Source organism: Suricata suricatta, chromosome 1 (genome assembly GCF_006229205.1).
Source record: "Suricata suricatta isolate VVHF042 chromosome 1, meerkat_22Aug2017_6uvM2_HiC, whole genome shotgun sequence".
Taxonomy (NCBI): Eukaryota; Metazoa; Chordata; class Mammalia; order Carnivora; family Herpestidae; genus Suricata; species Suricata suricatta.
The window spans coordinates 80,238,634-80,254,312 of NC_043700.1; the positions used below are offsets into that span (position 1 = coordinate 80,238,634).

The 15,679-nt window shown below is 43.8% G+C and overlaps 1 protein-coding gene across 1 annotated transcript in view; it reads left to right on the forward strand.

Moving 5' to 3' along the window:
* Nucleotides 1-282: 282 nt before the first annotated feature.
* Nucleotides 283-15,679, forward strand: part of RNF150 (ring finger protein 150) — a 249,739-nt gene continuing 234,342 nt past the window's right edge. Inside the window, exon 1 of the mRNA XM_029940745.1 lies at nt 283-769. Within this exon, the coding sequence (XP_029796605.1) occupies nt 283-769 (487 nt within the window). The remainder of the gene's footprint in view (nt 770-15,679) is intronic.

Below are 15,679 nucleotides of genomic sequence, written 5' to 3' on the forward strand. Positions count from 1 at the left end.
TCCTCCGCAAGCCCAAGCGCCTCCTCCGCCCGTGCCCCTCCAGCACCCGCGAAGAGAAATGCAACCGCCGCGCTCCAGCTGAAAGGGGAAGGGGCCGGCACCATCCCCGCGCTCGGAATCCGGCCCCCGCGGCGGCTGCGCGTCCCGGCCGCGGGCCCGCGGGCCCGGGAGTGAGCCGGAGGAGGAGGAGAGGCCGCCGGCCCGGGTTTGGCCGGGGCCCGGGAGGAGGGACGGGGCGGGGGGAGGGCGCGGGGGGAGGGGAGGGGGCCCCGGCGGATAAAGATGGCAATGTCTCTCATCCAAGCGTGCCGCAGTCTGGCTCTCTCAACATGGCTGCTTTCCTTTTGTTTCGTGCATCTGCTCTGCCTGGACTTCACCGTGGCTGAGAAGGAGGAATGGTACACCGCCTTCGTGAACATCACCTACGCGGAGCCCGCGCCGGACCCCGGGCCCGGAGTGGCGGGCGGCGGCGGCGGCACGGAGCTGCACACGGAGAAGACTGAGTGCGGGCGCTACGGGGAGCACTCGCCCAAGCAGGACGCCCGCGGGGAGGTGGTCATGGCTAGCTCGGCCCACGACCGCCTCGCCTGCGACCCCAACACCAAGTTCGCCGCCCCGGCCCACGGCAAGAACTGGATAGCCCTCATCCCCAAGGGCAACTGCACGTACAAGGATAAGATCCGGAACGCGTTCCTACAGAACGCCTCCGCGGTGGTCATCTTCAACGTGGGCTCCAACACCAACGAGACCATCACCATGTCCCATGCAGGTAAGCGGCCGGGGCCGGTGCGCTGCGGACGCGGGGGGAGGGGAGCCCCAGGGGATGGAGGCGCCGAGAAGGATCCAGCGCCTGCCTCCTAGCTCCTTTTTGTGAAGTCTGCGCAGAAGACGCGTCTCTGTTTCCTGGATCTGTTAAGTTTTGCCTTGCGTTACTTCAAGGGGGTTTACGAAGACCGGAGGACTAATCCGATCGCGGGGGCGGGAGGGGGCGGGGGAGCCGGAGAGTGTGTTGCGATTAGGTAAGCGTCGGACGTGGGTTCGCCGAGGTGGGCTAACTTTTCCGAGGAGGATCTGGAAGGTGAAGTTTGGGGGCAGGGCTCACGTATTGTTCTCAGTTGTGGACCTGCCCCGCACCTGTTTGGAACCAGCAGATCTGATAACTCAGCTCTGCACTGTGTGCATCAGGTATACTACTGATGCAGGCGTTTCTGTGTCAGGCGGTGGGTAGGGTTACGGGTGCTGGCAGCTCACCGCCGCTAACTTGCTCCTTCTAGTCAGGTTTCAGCTCTGGGAGATTAAGAGTTTCCCCTCCCCTGGGTTGGCGCACGTCATAAATAATAATAAAAGTCCTGTGCTCAGTGTCATTTGGAGAAGCTGACGGGCAGGCACGATGGTAAATAATCCTCAACCTGCCAAGGAAAGCATGGTGGCCACAAAGTTATGCCTACTTCTCCAGTATTGCCTTATCTTTTGCATGATTGGGAAGTTAAATATGCTGAAGGTTTTCTTTCCCACAAGAGTGAAGCGATTTCAGGGTAGAAAGAATAAGCTTTTCTTAATGATTGCAGGGTGCCAGGGCTAGAAATACATTACTGCCCCCAAACTCGAATTTATTTATTCTTAGGCCTGACATGCCAGTGCTTCCGCGGTAGGAACAAAAAATAAGTCTTCTCCAGCCTCGTCAGCATAATCAGCCACTTTCAGCAGTCTGGCTTCCTTGAATTGGGCCCTCTTTCCCCAGAGGGGTTCCTGGACTGAGGCTGTGGCATCCAGAAGGAGGGGGAGGAAATAGAAATGACAAATGCATCTTCTGATAGGAGTTGCCTAATCAAAAATGTCATTTTCTTTAAAATCCGGGTTTTAATAAACAGTTATGCTACTGAAATGGAACACCAAGCTTTGGCTGTATTGTTGGGGGACTGTGCACTGTTGGGGACAACTTTTCCTTCTGAGAGCTGTATTACCTGTTAATGAAGGATAGAATTGGTCAGTGTCTGGTGATCAACACCAGCTGTCTTCACAAGGAAATTGTCAACCTTACCACAAACGGTGGAGTGGGGGAAGTTCAGTGATGTTAACACATAGGCCAGAAAAATGCAGCCCCTTAATTAATGAAAAGGAGAGACAGTTCACGTCTTCGAAAAGCTGTGATAGAGTATTTCGGAGCATTTGATACGTTTTCTAGAGCCCAACAGTTTTGTAGGGGAAAAGATTGTACCCCGACATTGAGTCCTAGGAGCACTACTTAAACTTTATGATATTCAAGGATTTGGAGGACTATGGAGGAGCACTTTAGGTCATGTAAAGTATCTTTAAATAAACATTTAATATTTAAACCTTGATTTGAGGGGTTGTGAAGGAGGGTTTTTTTTTTTTTCCATCCTGTAAATTCCAGAAAGATTGGTAGCTAATTTGCAGGGTTCTTTAAATGTTTCTCTGTGCATATCCTTGGAATGTTAAACTTGGCTTTTTTGAACAGCAAGAGGCATCATTTGTTCCCGTCTTCCTGTCTAAAAAGGTTTTCCAGAACTGCCAGCACATTGGATCAATTAATGGCTTGCCTGTTCTTATAGAAAGCTTATTTTCCATACAAACAATGCTTAAGACATAGTGGGAATAAAGGGTTTGCTAACGTTAAAGGTTAAATAATGTAAACCAAGTTCTCTATTTTCATTATTCTGTTTCCAAAAGAGTGTTAACACTGTGTTTGCTAATAGCTATGAAACTTCCACATCATCATTTGACATATTGCCACATTAGGAGACACGTTAGTCAGAGATTGCATTGATTTTTGCTCAAGTCTCGCTATAAGGAGATACATGACTGTGTAGCTTGGGAAACCCTTCACTTTACTCTTAAATAGGTTTCCTGAATTTCAAGCACTGAGTTGCCATCACTGATCTGGCTGCCCCTGTCTTGCCCTCAGCTGCAGAACTTGAAGGCCTTACTTTTTTCTAGTCAAGTTAGAGTCATATTTCTAAATTCATCTTAGGAAATGGTATACATTTTAGTTGTGAATCTGTATTCCTATTTTGTGAACATGAAGCGCAGTGTACCAGAGGATCCTTACATTTGTAAACTTTTAAATTCAGAGTCTTCAAAAAGTGAACATCAGCTTTTGCATGATTTTTTTTTTTAAAATCTCACCTATCCTCTAATTCCTTTATTTTTGGAACTGCTAGCTTTAGGTGAGAAGGTCAGAATTCAGTTACACCATCATGTAACGTCTGTGCATTTGGGGTGACATCCCAACACATCCACCGTCTTGAAATTCAGTTAAATAGTAAGTCGACTCCCCTTTCCATATAAACTTTCTGTCTGTTTTTTTTCCTTAAATAATTTTGGGTTTCTGCCACTTCTGCAGTTATGGTTTCTCATTCACAAAGACCTAGATTCTCTTAGAATACACTAGTACTTTTACTTTGCACCAGTGTTTTAAAATCTTTTTGAGAAATATGACTGCTTTGTTGAGAAAGAATTCACATTTACAATTCACACATTTAAAGCATGCAATTTAACAGCTTTTACTATTCTGAGAGTTGTACATCCCTCAGCACTAATTCCAAAAAGGAACCCCGTGTGCATTAGCAGTTACTCCGTTTTCCCTCTCCAGACCCCCAGCCTGAGGCAATGATTAGTCTACTCTCTGTATATGTGCCTATTCTGGATGTTTCCTTTACAGATGGGACCATGCTTACATCTGTAGCTGGCACATAGCAACCAATAAATATTAATCCTTAGAAGCATTGTACACAGTGATACACTTATCCATAAACTGGATCAGAAGACCCTGAGGGTGCACCGAGGCTGTGGCAGCCCTGGGGAAGAGCTCTTTACTGACCCTCCTGTGCTTTGAGGCCAGAGTGGTTGGTTGTGCTGATTTCTGTGTGGCTTCTTTGACTTGAGACAGAGTGTTCCAGCTCCCTCTGATGCTTGTTGAACATTTAAGGATTCTCCTGTTCCATTTGTGCTTTGTCTTGGCTTAAATTTAAATCTCATCCTAGCAAGGACCTGTATGGTCAATATGGTGGATCTGTGTGTATCGAGACAGTGTGTGACTGGGTTGTGACATTGAAGGAATGATCCTTTTCATAGCCCCACCCCCCCCCTTTTTTTTTTTTGAGACAGAGAGATAGAGCATGAGTGGGGAGGGTCAGAGAGGGGGAGACATAGAGTTCTAAGACAGGCTCCAGGCTCTGAGCTGTCAGCCCAGAGCCCGACGCAGGGCTTGAACCCACGAACTGTGAGATCATGACCTGAGCCGAGGCCGGAAGCCAGACGCTTAACCGACTGTGTCCCCCCTTTTAAAAAGAGCGTGTTTGCTGTCTTTGTCCATTGCCAGTGTATAGAACAAAAGTAAATGAGAAAACTAAACATATAGCTGAATGGAAGAACTTTTGAGGGACTTGGTTCCTAATGGTACTTAGAGATGGAGGAAGGGAAGAGGTGGTTAAACTGTTTAGCTTGGCCGGGAGTCCTGGATGGAGCACATCCCATGCATTCTAGCACTTGTCTGAGGTTGGAGGAGAAATCAGGAAGTTTACTGACAACTTTCTAGTGTTGGCGTTGCTAAGAGTTTCTTAAATTGTTTTTAATGTTTATCTTTGAGAGAGAGCACAAGAGGGGGAGGGGCAGAAAGAGAGGGAGACAGGGGATCCTAAATTGGCTCTGTGTTGACAGCAGCGGTGAGCCTGATGTGGGTCTCGAACTCACAAACCATGAGATCTTGACCCCAGCCAAAGTTGGGCGCTCACCTGCCTGAGCCACCCAGTCGCCCCTGAGAGTTGTAATTCATGAACTCTTTGCTACATTTGTGGCCGTTATTTTAATTGGTAAAGTCTACCTTTGCCTTAACCTCTTTAAAGGAACTGGCTGCTATAATTAATTTTTTATAGGACTCATAATTTTCTAGAATATGTGTCTTACATTTTCCTTTACTTGGTATGTTTGCATTGACTCTCTTCTTAAGTATATCGTAGTTCTCTCTTTGAGAAATGATAGTACTGGCCATGTAGCGTCTGTGTCAGGCATGTTGTAGGCATCTTATGTGTATCAGCTCCTTTAGGTCTTAAAACAACGCTCAAATGGGTACTATTATTACCTCCATTTCACAGACTGAGGAAATGGGACCCAGATATGAGCGATAACTTGGCCACGCATGTGGCAAGTGGTGGAACTGGGCTTGCAAACCTAAGTAGTCTGTTTCCCGAGTCTGTGCGTGTAACTACTGCTCCATAGTCTCTCTCAACTTGAAAGGACACTGTAAAAACTCTCATGAGTTAATAATGCACACAGGAAACGATCTAAAGCGGATTGTTCAGAATACTTTAACAAGTCTATAGGCTGAATGCCCTGTTGACTCACAGACTGTACTTTTGTGGTGGGAGAGATGGGACCTCATGCTCCCTCCTCCTCCAGACATGCCTCTGATTAACTGGCTTTGGGTCAGTCCCTTTTTCTCTGCTGGACCCTCGTTTTCTCTTTCTGTAAAATGATAGGGTTGGATTAATTGATATCTAAGAGCGGTTGGCACTCCATAATTTATTCCTTATATATTCAGAAATCAAGCTGTTTCTACTAAAATCCGATTTCTGCCTTTTCTTCATCACAAAAACTGACAGCAGGGACCCGTGCCCCACATGGCACCAGGCAGCTGGAGCAGAAAGCAGCTGGCCATTTATATGGGCAGCGTGCCGGTTAGTTGGCCCAGTCGCCCTCACTTATGGTCTGGCTCCTGGCCTGTGCCACTCATTTTGCCCCTGCCTCAAACCCAAGGCCAGTGTATTTGGGGCCCCAGCTTTATGGCATCAAACCAGGGTTAGTGAGCAATTACAGAAAGCAGACTTCTTTAGTAAAGGGACGTGTTCACAAGGATGGACGAACTGTTTACGAAGGGGAGAGCCTTCCTTGGGAGGTGAAGCGTTCTCTTGTGTTCAGACTGAAACTGAATGACGGTGCTGTGGAGTTGCTGAGTGCAGGAGTCACACACAGGGTTCCACGGGGCGATGCCTTAAGGGTCTTCCGAAGCCTGAGCTCTCCTGATTCTCTATCATTTGAGTATTTAAGAAACCCTTGGGCCTCAGTTTTCCACTTAGCTTCTCTGTATGTGTCTTAAGAGAAAAATACCATTTCTGCTTGGTCTTAATGTCCCAGGCCAAACAATGTCACCCTCCCCATTTAGAATTTATATACTTACTTATTGGGCATTAAACTACCTTTTACTGGTCTCTCTAGTGGCAGACAGACATCCAAGAGCCAGGAATTCCAGACTCTGTTATTAAAAGCCATAATTCAGTGTCAGAGTTAGATAACATTCTTGGCAGTGTAACCTAATATGGCCTGGGCATTTCAAGAGACTGTATGACTTGTTTACTAGTTCAGGTCATAGACAAATCTGGGGGATTTGGGAGGAATCTTAGTTCTACCTTCCAGTCTTTAGTAAGAATTCCATCCTTCTCTCTCCTGATGGCTCTGTTCTTAAAAATCCCCAGGCTTCTCAAAAAGGAAGGAATTTATGACCATGAGATCTGGAAAGATTTAGAAGGAACCTGGGACTTTTTTTTTTAACTTCTCCTCCTAGTTTTATAGGAAGGAGGAATTATGCTTCTGATGTGATGTTCGTTTGCCTAGGACCCAGCCTCCACTTTTGAAAAGGTCATTAGCCATTATCCTTGCATTTCTGGACCTAAAACTTAGTCTATAAGAAGTTAAAATCTCGATAGCTCCTGAGAGTCTTGAGCTCATCCCTAGAGGAGATGCTTCCTCTTGTATACACTCTAAAGAGGATCTTCACTTACTGCTGAGTGATCTGAAGTGATGCTGGAACGCAGCGTAGTTGATCATGTAAATTGAGAGATGCTAAATTTGAGTTAAAATGAAATTCAAATCCTATTCAAATGATCTCCGCTCTTGAGGATTTCGCTGGGAACCTAAAACCCAGAGGAAGAAAGGCAGCCTTGTGCTATGTGATTGTTCTTCACTAAGCTACAGTTATGGTGGTTCCGCTCAATGGAAACCTTGTCTATAAGTATAGTGTAAATTTTTATTTTAAACTCTGAAGGATCATTCACTTGATAGTTTAACTGAAGTGTGCTTTACGGGTTGAAGTCAGGGTATTTATGATTCTCTTTCTAGTGCTTATTTTTTTCTATGTGACAGGAAAGTTGAGTTTCTTGTACTTCAAAAGCATTGGTGATAAATTGATTTCTGTAAGTATCTTAAACATTTTTTGGTCTATTTCATAATATATACGTGGTATTTTGAAAAACTTATTGAGCAGAAATAAGCATCCTTTGTCATAAAATTAAGGCTTATGCATTAGACTGTTAGCCTTTTTGATGTTAAATGTGTGAACATCTATTTCATAACAGAAGTTAAAGATTTTTAGAAATAATTTTGTGTTGAATAGATGGCTCATGCATGTCCTTTCCCCGAAGATATATAATGAGTACATAGAATACATATTTTAGGGAAGATCCAGGAAATGTTTTGTTTTTTAACCAATTCAACCTGGTATTTCTCCATCATAAATGGCTTTTTATATAGTCCGCTTAAGCATTATTGAAAAGACAAAGATTTGAGATTTTCCCAAATGTTGATATGCACAAATGCCTTTTTTTCCTCTTTAATTTTTTTCTTTGGTCCCCCCTTTCCACAGAAGATATTCGTGTGGCCATTCTGTAGCTGCAAACTGACTAAACCTATATCTGGAATGTAATTCCAAATGACCCAAAGAATAGTGAAACAGGAAAGATGTTTTCCCCTTTATTTACCAGGAAGCTGCTGGCAATGTTTTTCCTCTCAGATACCCTCTGGACTGGCCGCCTCTCTCAGGTCCTTCTCTAATGTGACCTCACCACGAAGGCACTCCCTAGCTTACTCTGTTTAAAATAGCAGCACCCCTCCCCCACTCACCATCCTCCACACGCCATACCCCTCTCTCTCTGCTTCATTTTACTTCTCATTAACATGTTTATTGTCTGTCTCCTCCCACTGGACTATAAAAGCCACAGGAAGTGGGACTTTTAGACATTTTTTGTTCATCACAGAGTTCCCAAAGCCTAGAAGAGTCCCTGGTGCATGGAAAGTGCTTAATAAATATTGTTGAGATCTGTTAAATAACCTGGAGACTGGAAAAATGGACTGTGTTAATATGTTGGTCTCTCATGTCATGAAGAAATAGTCTGTGACACTAACACTTTTCTTAGCTTTTGACTTACATAAGTGAAGTCAGGGAGATTCTAATTTGAGTCTCCCATTAAAATGTTTATTCTGTGTGTAGAATGTGGCCGGAAGTATGTGCCTGGTTCATGTCCTTGGTCTAAAGGGAAAAAAGACATAAGCAGAAAGGTATCAAAAATAAGTTGCTAATACAATTCTGTACATGTATTTATTGTCCTGCTGCTTTAGAAAATATATATCTTTTTCTATTCTTTTAAATGAGAGACATATGCCTTATAGAAAAACTTGAAACTGGGGAAATTTAAAAAGAGGAAAGATAACAAAAGCCACCCTTAACCCAACCACTTTCTCTTTTTTTCATTATGTGGATACATATTTGCTTTTACCAAATTGGGCATGTATTACATGTTTTGTGGCTTTTTAAAATTTAAGGGTACCTTTTGAAATTTGTTTTCACAGTGTTTCTGTGATGATCCCACTTTCCCCCTACATAAACAGTGCTTCTGTAAACATCTTTGTGTGCCAAAAAATGGGTGCGTATCAGTGGTTACTTTCTTAGGTCAAGTGTCTGAATGTGGGACTAGTTAGTCAAAGGCTGTTCTTGTGTGACTGTAGAGCAGGGTATTTTGTGACCATTCAGTGGTCTTTAGAGGTTTGCCCACTCACGAGTATGTCTGTATCGGAGGAGAAGGCACCTCGGTCAGTTATTGGTGCTTTGTGGAGTCAGAGCCTAGCTTTTCTGCAGGACTTTCCTCCAAGCTTGACTAGTTTGACAACTGGGGCAAGACCCGGAAGGTGGAGAATCAGAAGAAATGAAGCTTGGGTAATAGAATCATCAGGATTGCAATGGCTGGAACCCCTCTGTTCCCTTACATTTATCTATGTCTTGGGGATGTTAAATGCAAATTGAAAACCATGGGTCTGGAAACGCAGGTTTTGTTTGTGGTTCTCCTTCGCATTGGCTTTACCCATGGCACATTACTATCCTCTCTGGATCTCCTTTTCGTTTATTTGCAAGTGACGAGCAGGAGGCACTTGGTTTAGATCAGTGATTCTCCACCCTGGCTGCACATTAGAATCACCTGGGGAGTTTAAAAGTTACAGAAATTCTGTCTTCAGAAATTCTGATGTAATTGGTCAGGTGGGCAGAAGACTCCAGGTGAGGCTAATGTGCTGCCAGGGTTGACAGCCACCACACTGGGTGGATCTAAAGTCCTTCTTGAGTTCTTATATTCCATAGTTTGTTATTTTTATGTTTATTTTGAGAGAAAGAGAGAAAAAGAAAGCACGAGTGAAGGAGAGGCAGAGAGAAAGGAAGAGAGAGAGTCCCAAGCGGGCTCCATGCTGTTGGTGCAGAGCTTGATGCAGGGCTCCATTTCATGACTGTGAGATCGTGACCTGAGCTTAGATCGAGAGTCAGACATTTAACTGAGCCACCCAGGTGCCCCACCTAGTCCTTAATAAAGATACAGTGATTTTTTTCCTTTGATAATATCTGAATTCTACATGAGAATTTTTTCAATCTCAGGGTTACAGTGATTAAAACTATGAGGGTGTGTACAGTAAGTATTTCAAGACATGAGTTAGTGATTCACTAATAATTACCAGATTTTGGAGACCAGCAAGAACACAAACAGATGGCAAGTACAGCAAGTATAAGAAAGCACACAAACTTCTGTAATAGTCAAAAAGTACAAAAATGAGTCAGAAATGATTAGACAAGTTGGGTGAAATTTCATTAATGTGCTAAATGTTCATTCTTTTTTTAAATTTTTACTTATTTTTGAGAGAGAGAGAAAGAGAGTGTGTACCCTCAAGTAGGGGAGCGGCAGAGAAAGAGGGAGACACATTATCTGAAGCAGGCTCCAGGCTCTGATCTGCCAGCACAGAGCACAAAGTGGGGCTTGAACTCATGAACCACTAGATCATGACCTGAGCTGAAGTCAGATGCTTAACCCACTGAGCCGCCCAGGTGCCCCTAAATGGTCATTATCTTGATTGTAGGCTTCTGACATTAAAGGTAGAGATGCTGTGGTATTTTCACCGAGTAGGAAGTACCCCATTTGGCACATCATGGTTGTCATTATCCAGTGTGGGAGACGTATGTGGTGGGAAAGACCGTTCTGGTACACCGTCGGCTTGGGTCCGAACCCTGACAGAGTCACTTGCCTAGAGAGACATAAAGCACCATAAGTATGGAGACAGAAATTTGAAGTCCTCTGATTGGTGAGAGTGGTGTGAGGTTTGTAGGATTTGAGCACAGTGGAAAAGATGCTGCCAAGAGGTAAGAGCCTCACAGGGCAGACAGGGCTTGGATGTTCAGGAAGCAAGTGATTAACCTAAAGCCTTTGTCTTTACCTGTGAATGAGCCTCATGTGTTACCCAACAGAACTGTTGTGAACTTACACGACAGTAAAGGAGCCACAGCGAGCACGTGATGTTAACTCCGATGATTGTCCAAAGAAACACTTTGGAACTCAGACTCAGAATCCCAGCTCTCATGCTCTTGGCCTGGACTGCCATCACTCCTGGCTGACAGCCAGCTTCCGTTCCGGCCCCTTGCAATCTGTTCCCCATACAGCAGACAGAATGCATTTTTAAAAATCAAAGGACATCACTCTCTTGCTCAGATCTTCTGGGGACTGGATGTTGTACTTGGAACCAGGTCAGAGGTCTTGCTGTCACCTCCAAGTCCTGGCCTGCCGCTGCCTACAGTCCAAGCCTCTTTTCCAGCCATGTTTCCCCTCATTCACTCTTTCCTAGCCCCTCTTTCTGGTCCTCAAACATGCCCAACTTGCTGCCACCTTGGATCCTTTCAAATGCTCTTCCCTCCAGCTTTTTTGGTATTCTTATTATCTATTTATATAGCAAATTATCTCTTTATGAAACATCTCTTTATGCTTCTGAAATATGTGAGGATGACTCCCAAGCAGGAATATCTGGTAGACATGTATCTGGTTCCCCCTTATTTAACCAGATTATTTTTTAATTGTATTACATATTTATTTTTGAGATAGAGAGAGATAGAGAGAGAGAGAGAGAGACAGAGCATGAGTGGGAGAGGGGCAGAGAGAGAGGGAGACAGAGTCTGAAGCAGGCTCCAGGCTCTGAGCTGTCAGCACAGAGCCTGACGCGGGGCTCAAACTCACAAACCATAAGTTCATGACCTGAGCTGAAGTCGGAGGCTTACCTGACTGAGCCACCCAGGCACCCAGCAAAATTATTTTTTAAATGCATCTTGCTCTTCTGTCACCTGTACACTGAGGGGAGTAGCTTTCAGCACAGTCCAATGTGGTAGTGCTAGAGTCATGGGATTTGATCACTGCAGTGGGCAGGGGGAGTTACCAGTCATCACCCTCAATGGTTTGCAGATTTCTCCAGATTTTTACATGGTTCATTCCTTTATATCAATGGACACTGCTCAGTGGTTCCCTTTATCAAGAGTTTTCCCTGGCCACATCAAGTTTTGTGGGATTTTTTGTTTTGTTTATCTGCTACTCATTCTCTCCTCCTTCATTCTTCCTTATTTTTTTCATAGCATTTATCATCATTTGAAATTGTTATATTGTTTCATTCATTAATTTACTTGATTACTGTTTTTCTTCCCTGTGAGGATATCAGCTCCATAAGGACAAGGTTCTTGTCTTGACGGCAGCACTCTTGGAGCCTAGAACATTAAAGGCATCCAGTAAATACCTTTGGAAGATGAGCAGATAAATGAAAGGTAGAATACGTACCGTCCATAGTTTTTTAATTTTTATTTTTAACATTTAGTTACTTTTGAGATATGGAAATGGAGCATGAGCAGAGGAGGGGCAGAGAGGGAGAGGGAGAAACAGAATCCAAAGCAGGCTCCAGGCTCTAAGCTGTCAGCACAGAGCTTGACGCAGGGCTTGAACCCATGAACCGTGAGATCATGATCTGAGCTGAAGAAGTTGGACAGTAAACCAACTGAGAGCCACCCAGGCGCCCCTGTATTCATGACCACTTAAAGGATGAAATAATGATTTTATATTACATATACATTATTTGCTTTACATTGAACATAAGATTGAAGTTGAGAGATTAAAAGCCTCATTTCTTATCCTGTGCACAGCAGAACTGTCCCTGTGTGATCTATGCTAAGGGGATTCATCTCCTGCCTATTGAACTTAACTTTGATGAGGTGCCTCCTTATGGGGCTCAGGGAACCATTCATTTATTCTCAGCAAATGGAAAGGGCCTTTTTCTTTTGGCCTCCCTTCAGGAACGTTGGAGGGTCTGGAGCAGGAAGCCAGTCATTATTTTCTGAAATCTCTAATCCTGCCATTCTATCTGAGGGGACCTGGGTGTCTGGTCCTCAGTACCTACAAACAAGTGTTTCTCTGTTCTGAGGTGCTTTGCTTTGCAGGTCTGCAAGGGCTCTTTTTACAGATCATGGAACAGAAACGTCCTTTGAAGTCAGCTGTTACGAAATACAGCAAGAAATGTGAAAGAAGTAGCCGGGCATAGTGCTGTCTGGGTGTTTTTACTGGGACTTGGGCATCTGGTAGACTTGGTACTTCAAGGGAACCTGAGTGTTACCAGAAGGAAGTCTTATAGGTCGATGGTAAATGCTACCTGTGTAGTTTATGAATCTGCCTCTCCGTGCACATGCTTCATTTCAGAAGAATCTAAAGTTAATGGGGCAGGAAGAAGGATATCAGGATTTCTCCAAAATGAAGGAAATAACAAATGACAAATGACCAGTGAGATATGCCAAATTGTGACCCTTTTGGCAATAGAGAACTATGAGAGAAATCTCAAGTTTTCTCTGAAATTGGGTAACAGGAATTTGTTAAAGCAATTGTTGCTTGTAGCACTCTGGTTTGCTCTAGAATGAATTTAATTTTTTATGTATTTGCGTGCTTTTACTTTTTAGCTCTTCAGAACTATATGCATAAAGTTTGAAGCAATTAGGTAATATTTTCCCCATTATGATAGGGATATGATATTCATTTTCTGTGGCAAACGTATACTTTATCAGTACTTTCTTCTTCATTCCTTTCATAAATGCATTTGTTATATGAAACTTATCCCATTTTATTGAGTTTAATTCCATACCTGACTGTCTCTCCTGCTAGACTGTGAGATTCCTGAGTGAAGGTGCTCTATGCCTCCAGCCCCTTGCCCTGGTAACCACAGGTTTCTTGAATGACTCCCCATCTGTGGTAATATTACCTAATCTGGTCAATCATGACCCATCTTGATGCCATTCATCTGGGGGGAGGTACCTAGCCTTTATACCAGTGTGCATAGTGGCACTTTCAACAATAGCCAAATCATGGAAAGAGCCTAAATGTCCATGGATGATGAATGGATCAAGAAGATGTGGTTTATATATACAATGGAATACTACATGGCAGTGAGAAAGAATGAAATCTGGCCATTTGTAGCAAAATGGATGGACCTGGAGGGAGTCATGCTAAGTGAAAGAAGTCAGGCAGAGAAGGAAAGATACCGTATGTTTGTACTCATAGGTCTAACAGGAGAAACCTAATAGGGGACCATGGGAAGGGGAAAGGGGGGAAAAGAGTTGGGGAGAGGGAGTGAGGCAAACCATGAGAGACCTTTGAATGCTGAGAACAAACTGAGGGAAGGGGGTGATTGTCGTGGAGGGGGGCACTTGTGGGGAAGAGCACTGGGTGTTATACGAAAACCAACTTGGTAATAAACTATTTAAATAAAAAAAAATACACCAAGCATTTAAAGGAAATAATCAGCATCATATGAGGCTCACCTTGGCAAACACTAAGCCCGCACAGGAGAGATAAGTGTCCCTTACCTCTCCTTGAATAACCATTCACCTAATTAAAACTCGATTCTTTTAAATTAGAAAGTCTTATTCTCTTTGACTCTTGTAATTTGGCTTACTGCTGTCTGAAACTAATCAACTTTCTCCCTGTTCTGTCGAGATACTAAATTAAGTATATCTTAGCTTATTACTCATGAAGACTTCTGTATTTTATTAATTTAGTCATATTGTGAAAAAGATTTTACCTTGTGGGTAAGAGGGGGGAAGCTATTTTCTTTAGTGAAGCTAATTAGAACCTTAGAAGCATTTTGAACCATAGCATAACCATGGGCCTGCTCGTTATTTTTATATTTAGTCCTTGAAAAGATGGTACATAATTACTAAAGTACATTTTGTGCATTTCAGAATAAGTGATATTTTGGCATCACAATGAAATTGAGTAGGTTAAGATACTGGAACACAGCGCATGCTGTCACTGTTAGGCTAAAACAATTGCAGTTCATGGACTCATGCAGATCTATTCTATTGTGTTTCCTGCTTGCATCTCCTCACATTTCCCACCAAAACAACTTGAATGAGAAAACAACAGCTCAAACTCTGTCCCTTGATTGATTGATAGATTTGATTCCTTTGATATTTTTCAAAGGAATAGCCCTGAAATGGGCCCTTACCTTGCAGGGCCTATTTGGTAACCACCATATTTCTAGAAAAGATACGATGTCACAAGGGGGAGCGGTCATTGTCACCATTCATTCCACTGTCCTGTGCTTCTGGGTGAGTCTCAGCCCCAGAGTCCGTCCATCCTTTTCAGGGACTGGGACTCTTCTGGTGAAGCGGACGGGCTTCCTTTCTGTAGCTGATAGGCAGGCAGTTTGAATAAGCTTCTATCTCCACAGCATGTAGCAAGTCTTCCACAAGTGTGCTGTGTTCGCTGTTCTTTAACTGTACTCCAGGCTGAGAAAAACCTGAGACCCAGGAACCAGGATCATCCACTTGATCTTCACCAAAAGGCCGAGAAGCAGTGGGAACCAGAATCATCCAAAACTTGTGTTCAATTGCCAAGGTGACGGGGCAGCAGGGTTCAAAAGCAAGGAGTTTGTGACATAATCTCTCTACTTGCTTTGTTGTCTAGCAACTCAGTGATGGAGAGAGTCGGACTGAGCCTTGGTATTCATGAGCGTGGGGCCATTCAGCAGGCCTGACACCAGTTCCCCAGGGATCAAGGCCTGCGGAGTGCTGACAGGTCAAGAGCTGCAAGTGAGGTGGCCAGACAGTAGCTAGGCAGCCCATCAGCATGCAGAGGGCCCTTCTAAATAGCCACTGGGCTTTCCTCACAGGCCCCATCTTCTCTTCCCATGGGAGACGACTGCAGAAAACAGCTCTCCTTTTTTGAATAAGACCAGACATCCTTTATGCAAATCACCTCTTCTAGTTACAGGCTTATATATTAAATCTATCACCTTGTTCATTAGAAGAACTCGGCAAATCTTTATTAGATGGAATAAATACTAGGAGGATGAGAATGGGTGCTCATTCTGAACACACAAAGCTCTAGGCACTTGTATTAAGTGTCTTTCGTACTTTACTTCTTTCACAGACCCTGTGTTTTGGAAACTTGCCCAGAGTCACAGATGGACAAATGCAAAGCTGGTATTTTAATCCAGGTCTATGCCAACTATATCGTGAGGCATGTAGGATTTCTTTGACTTTCTACTAATTTGTGTC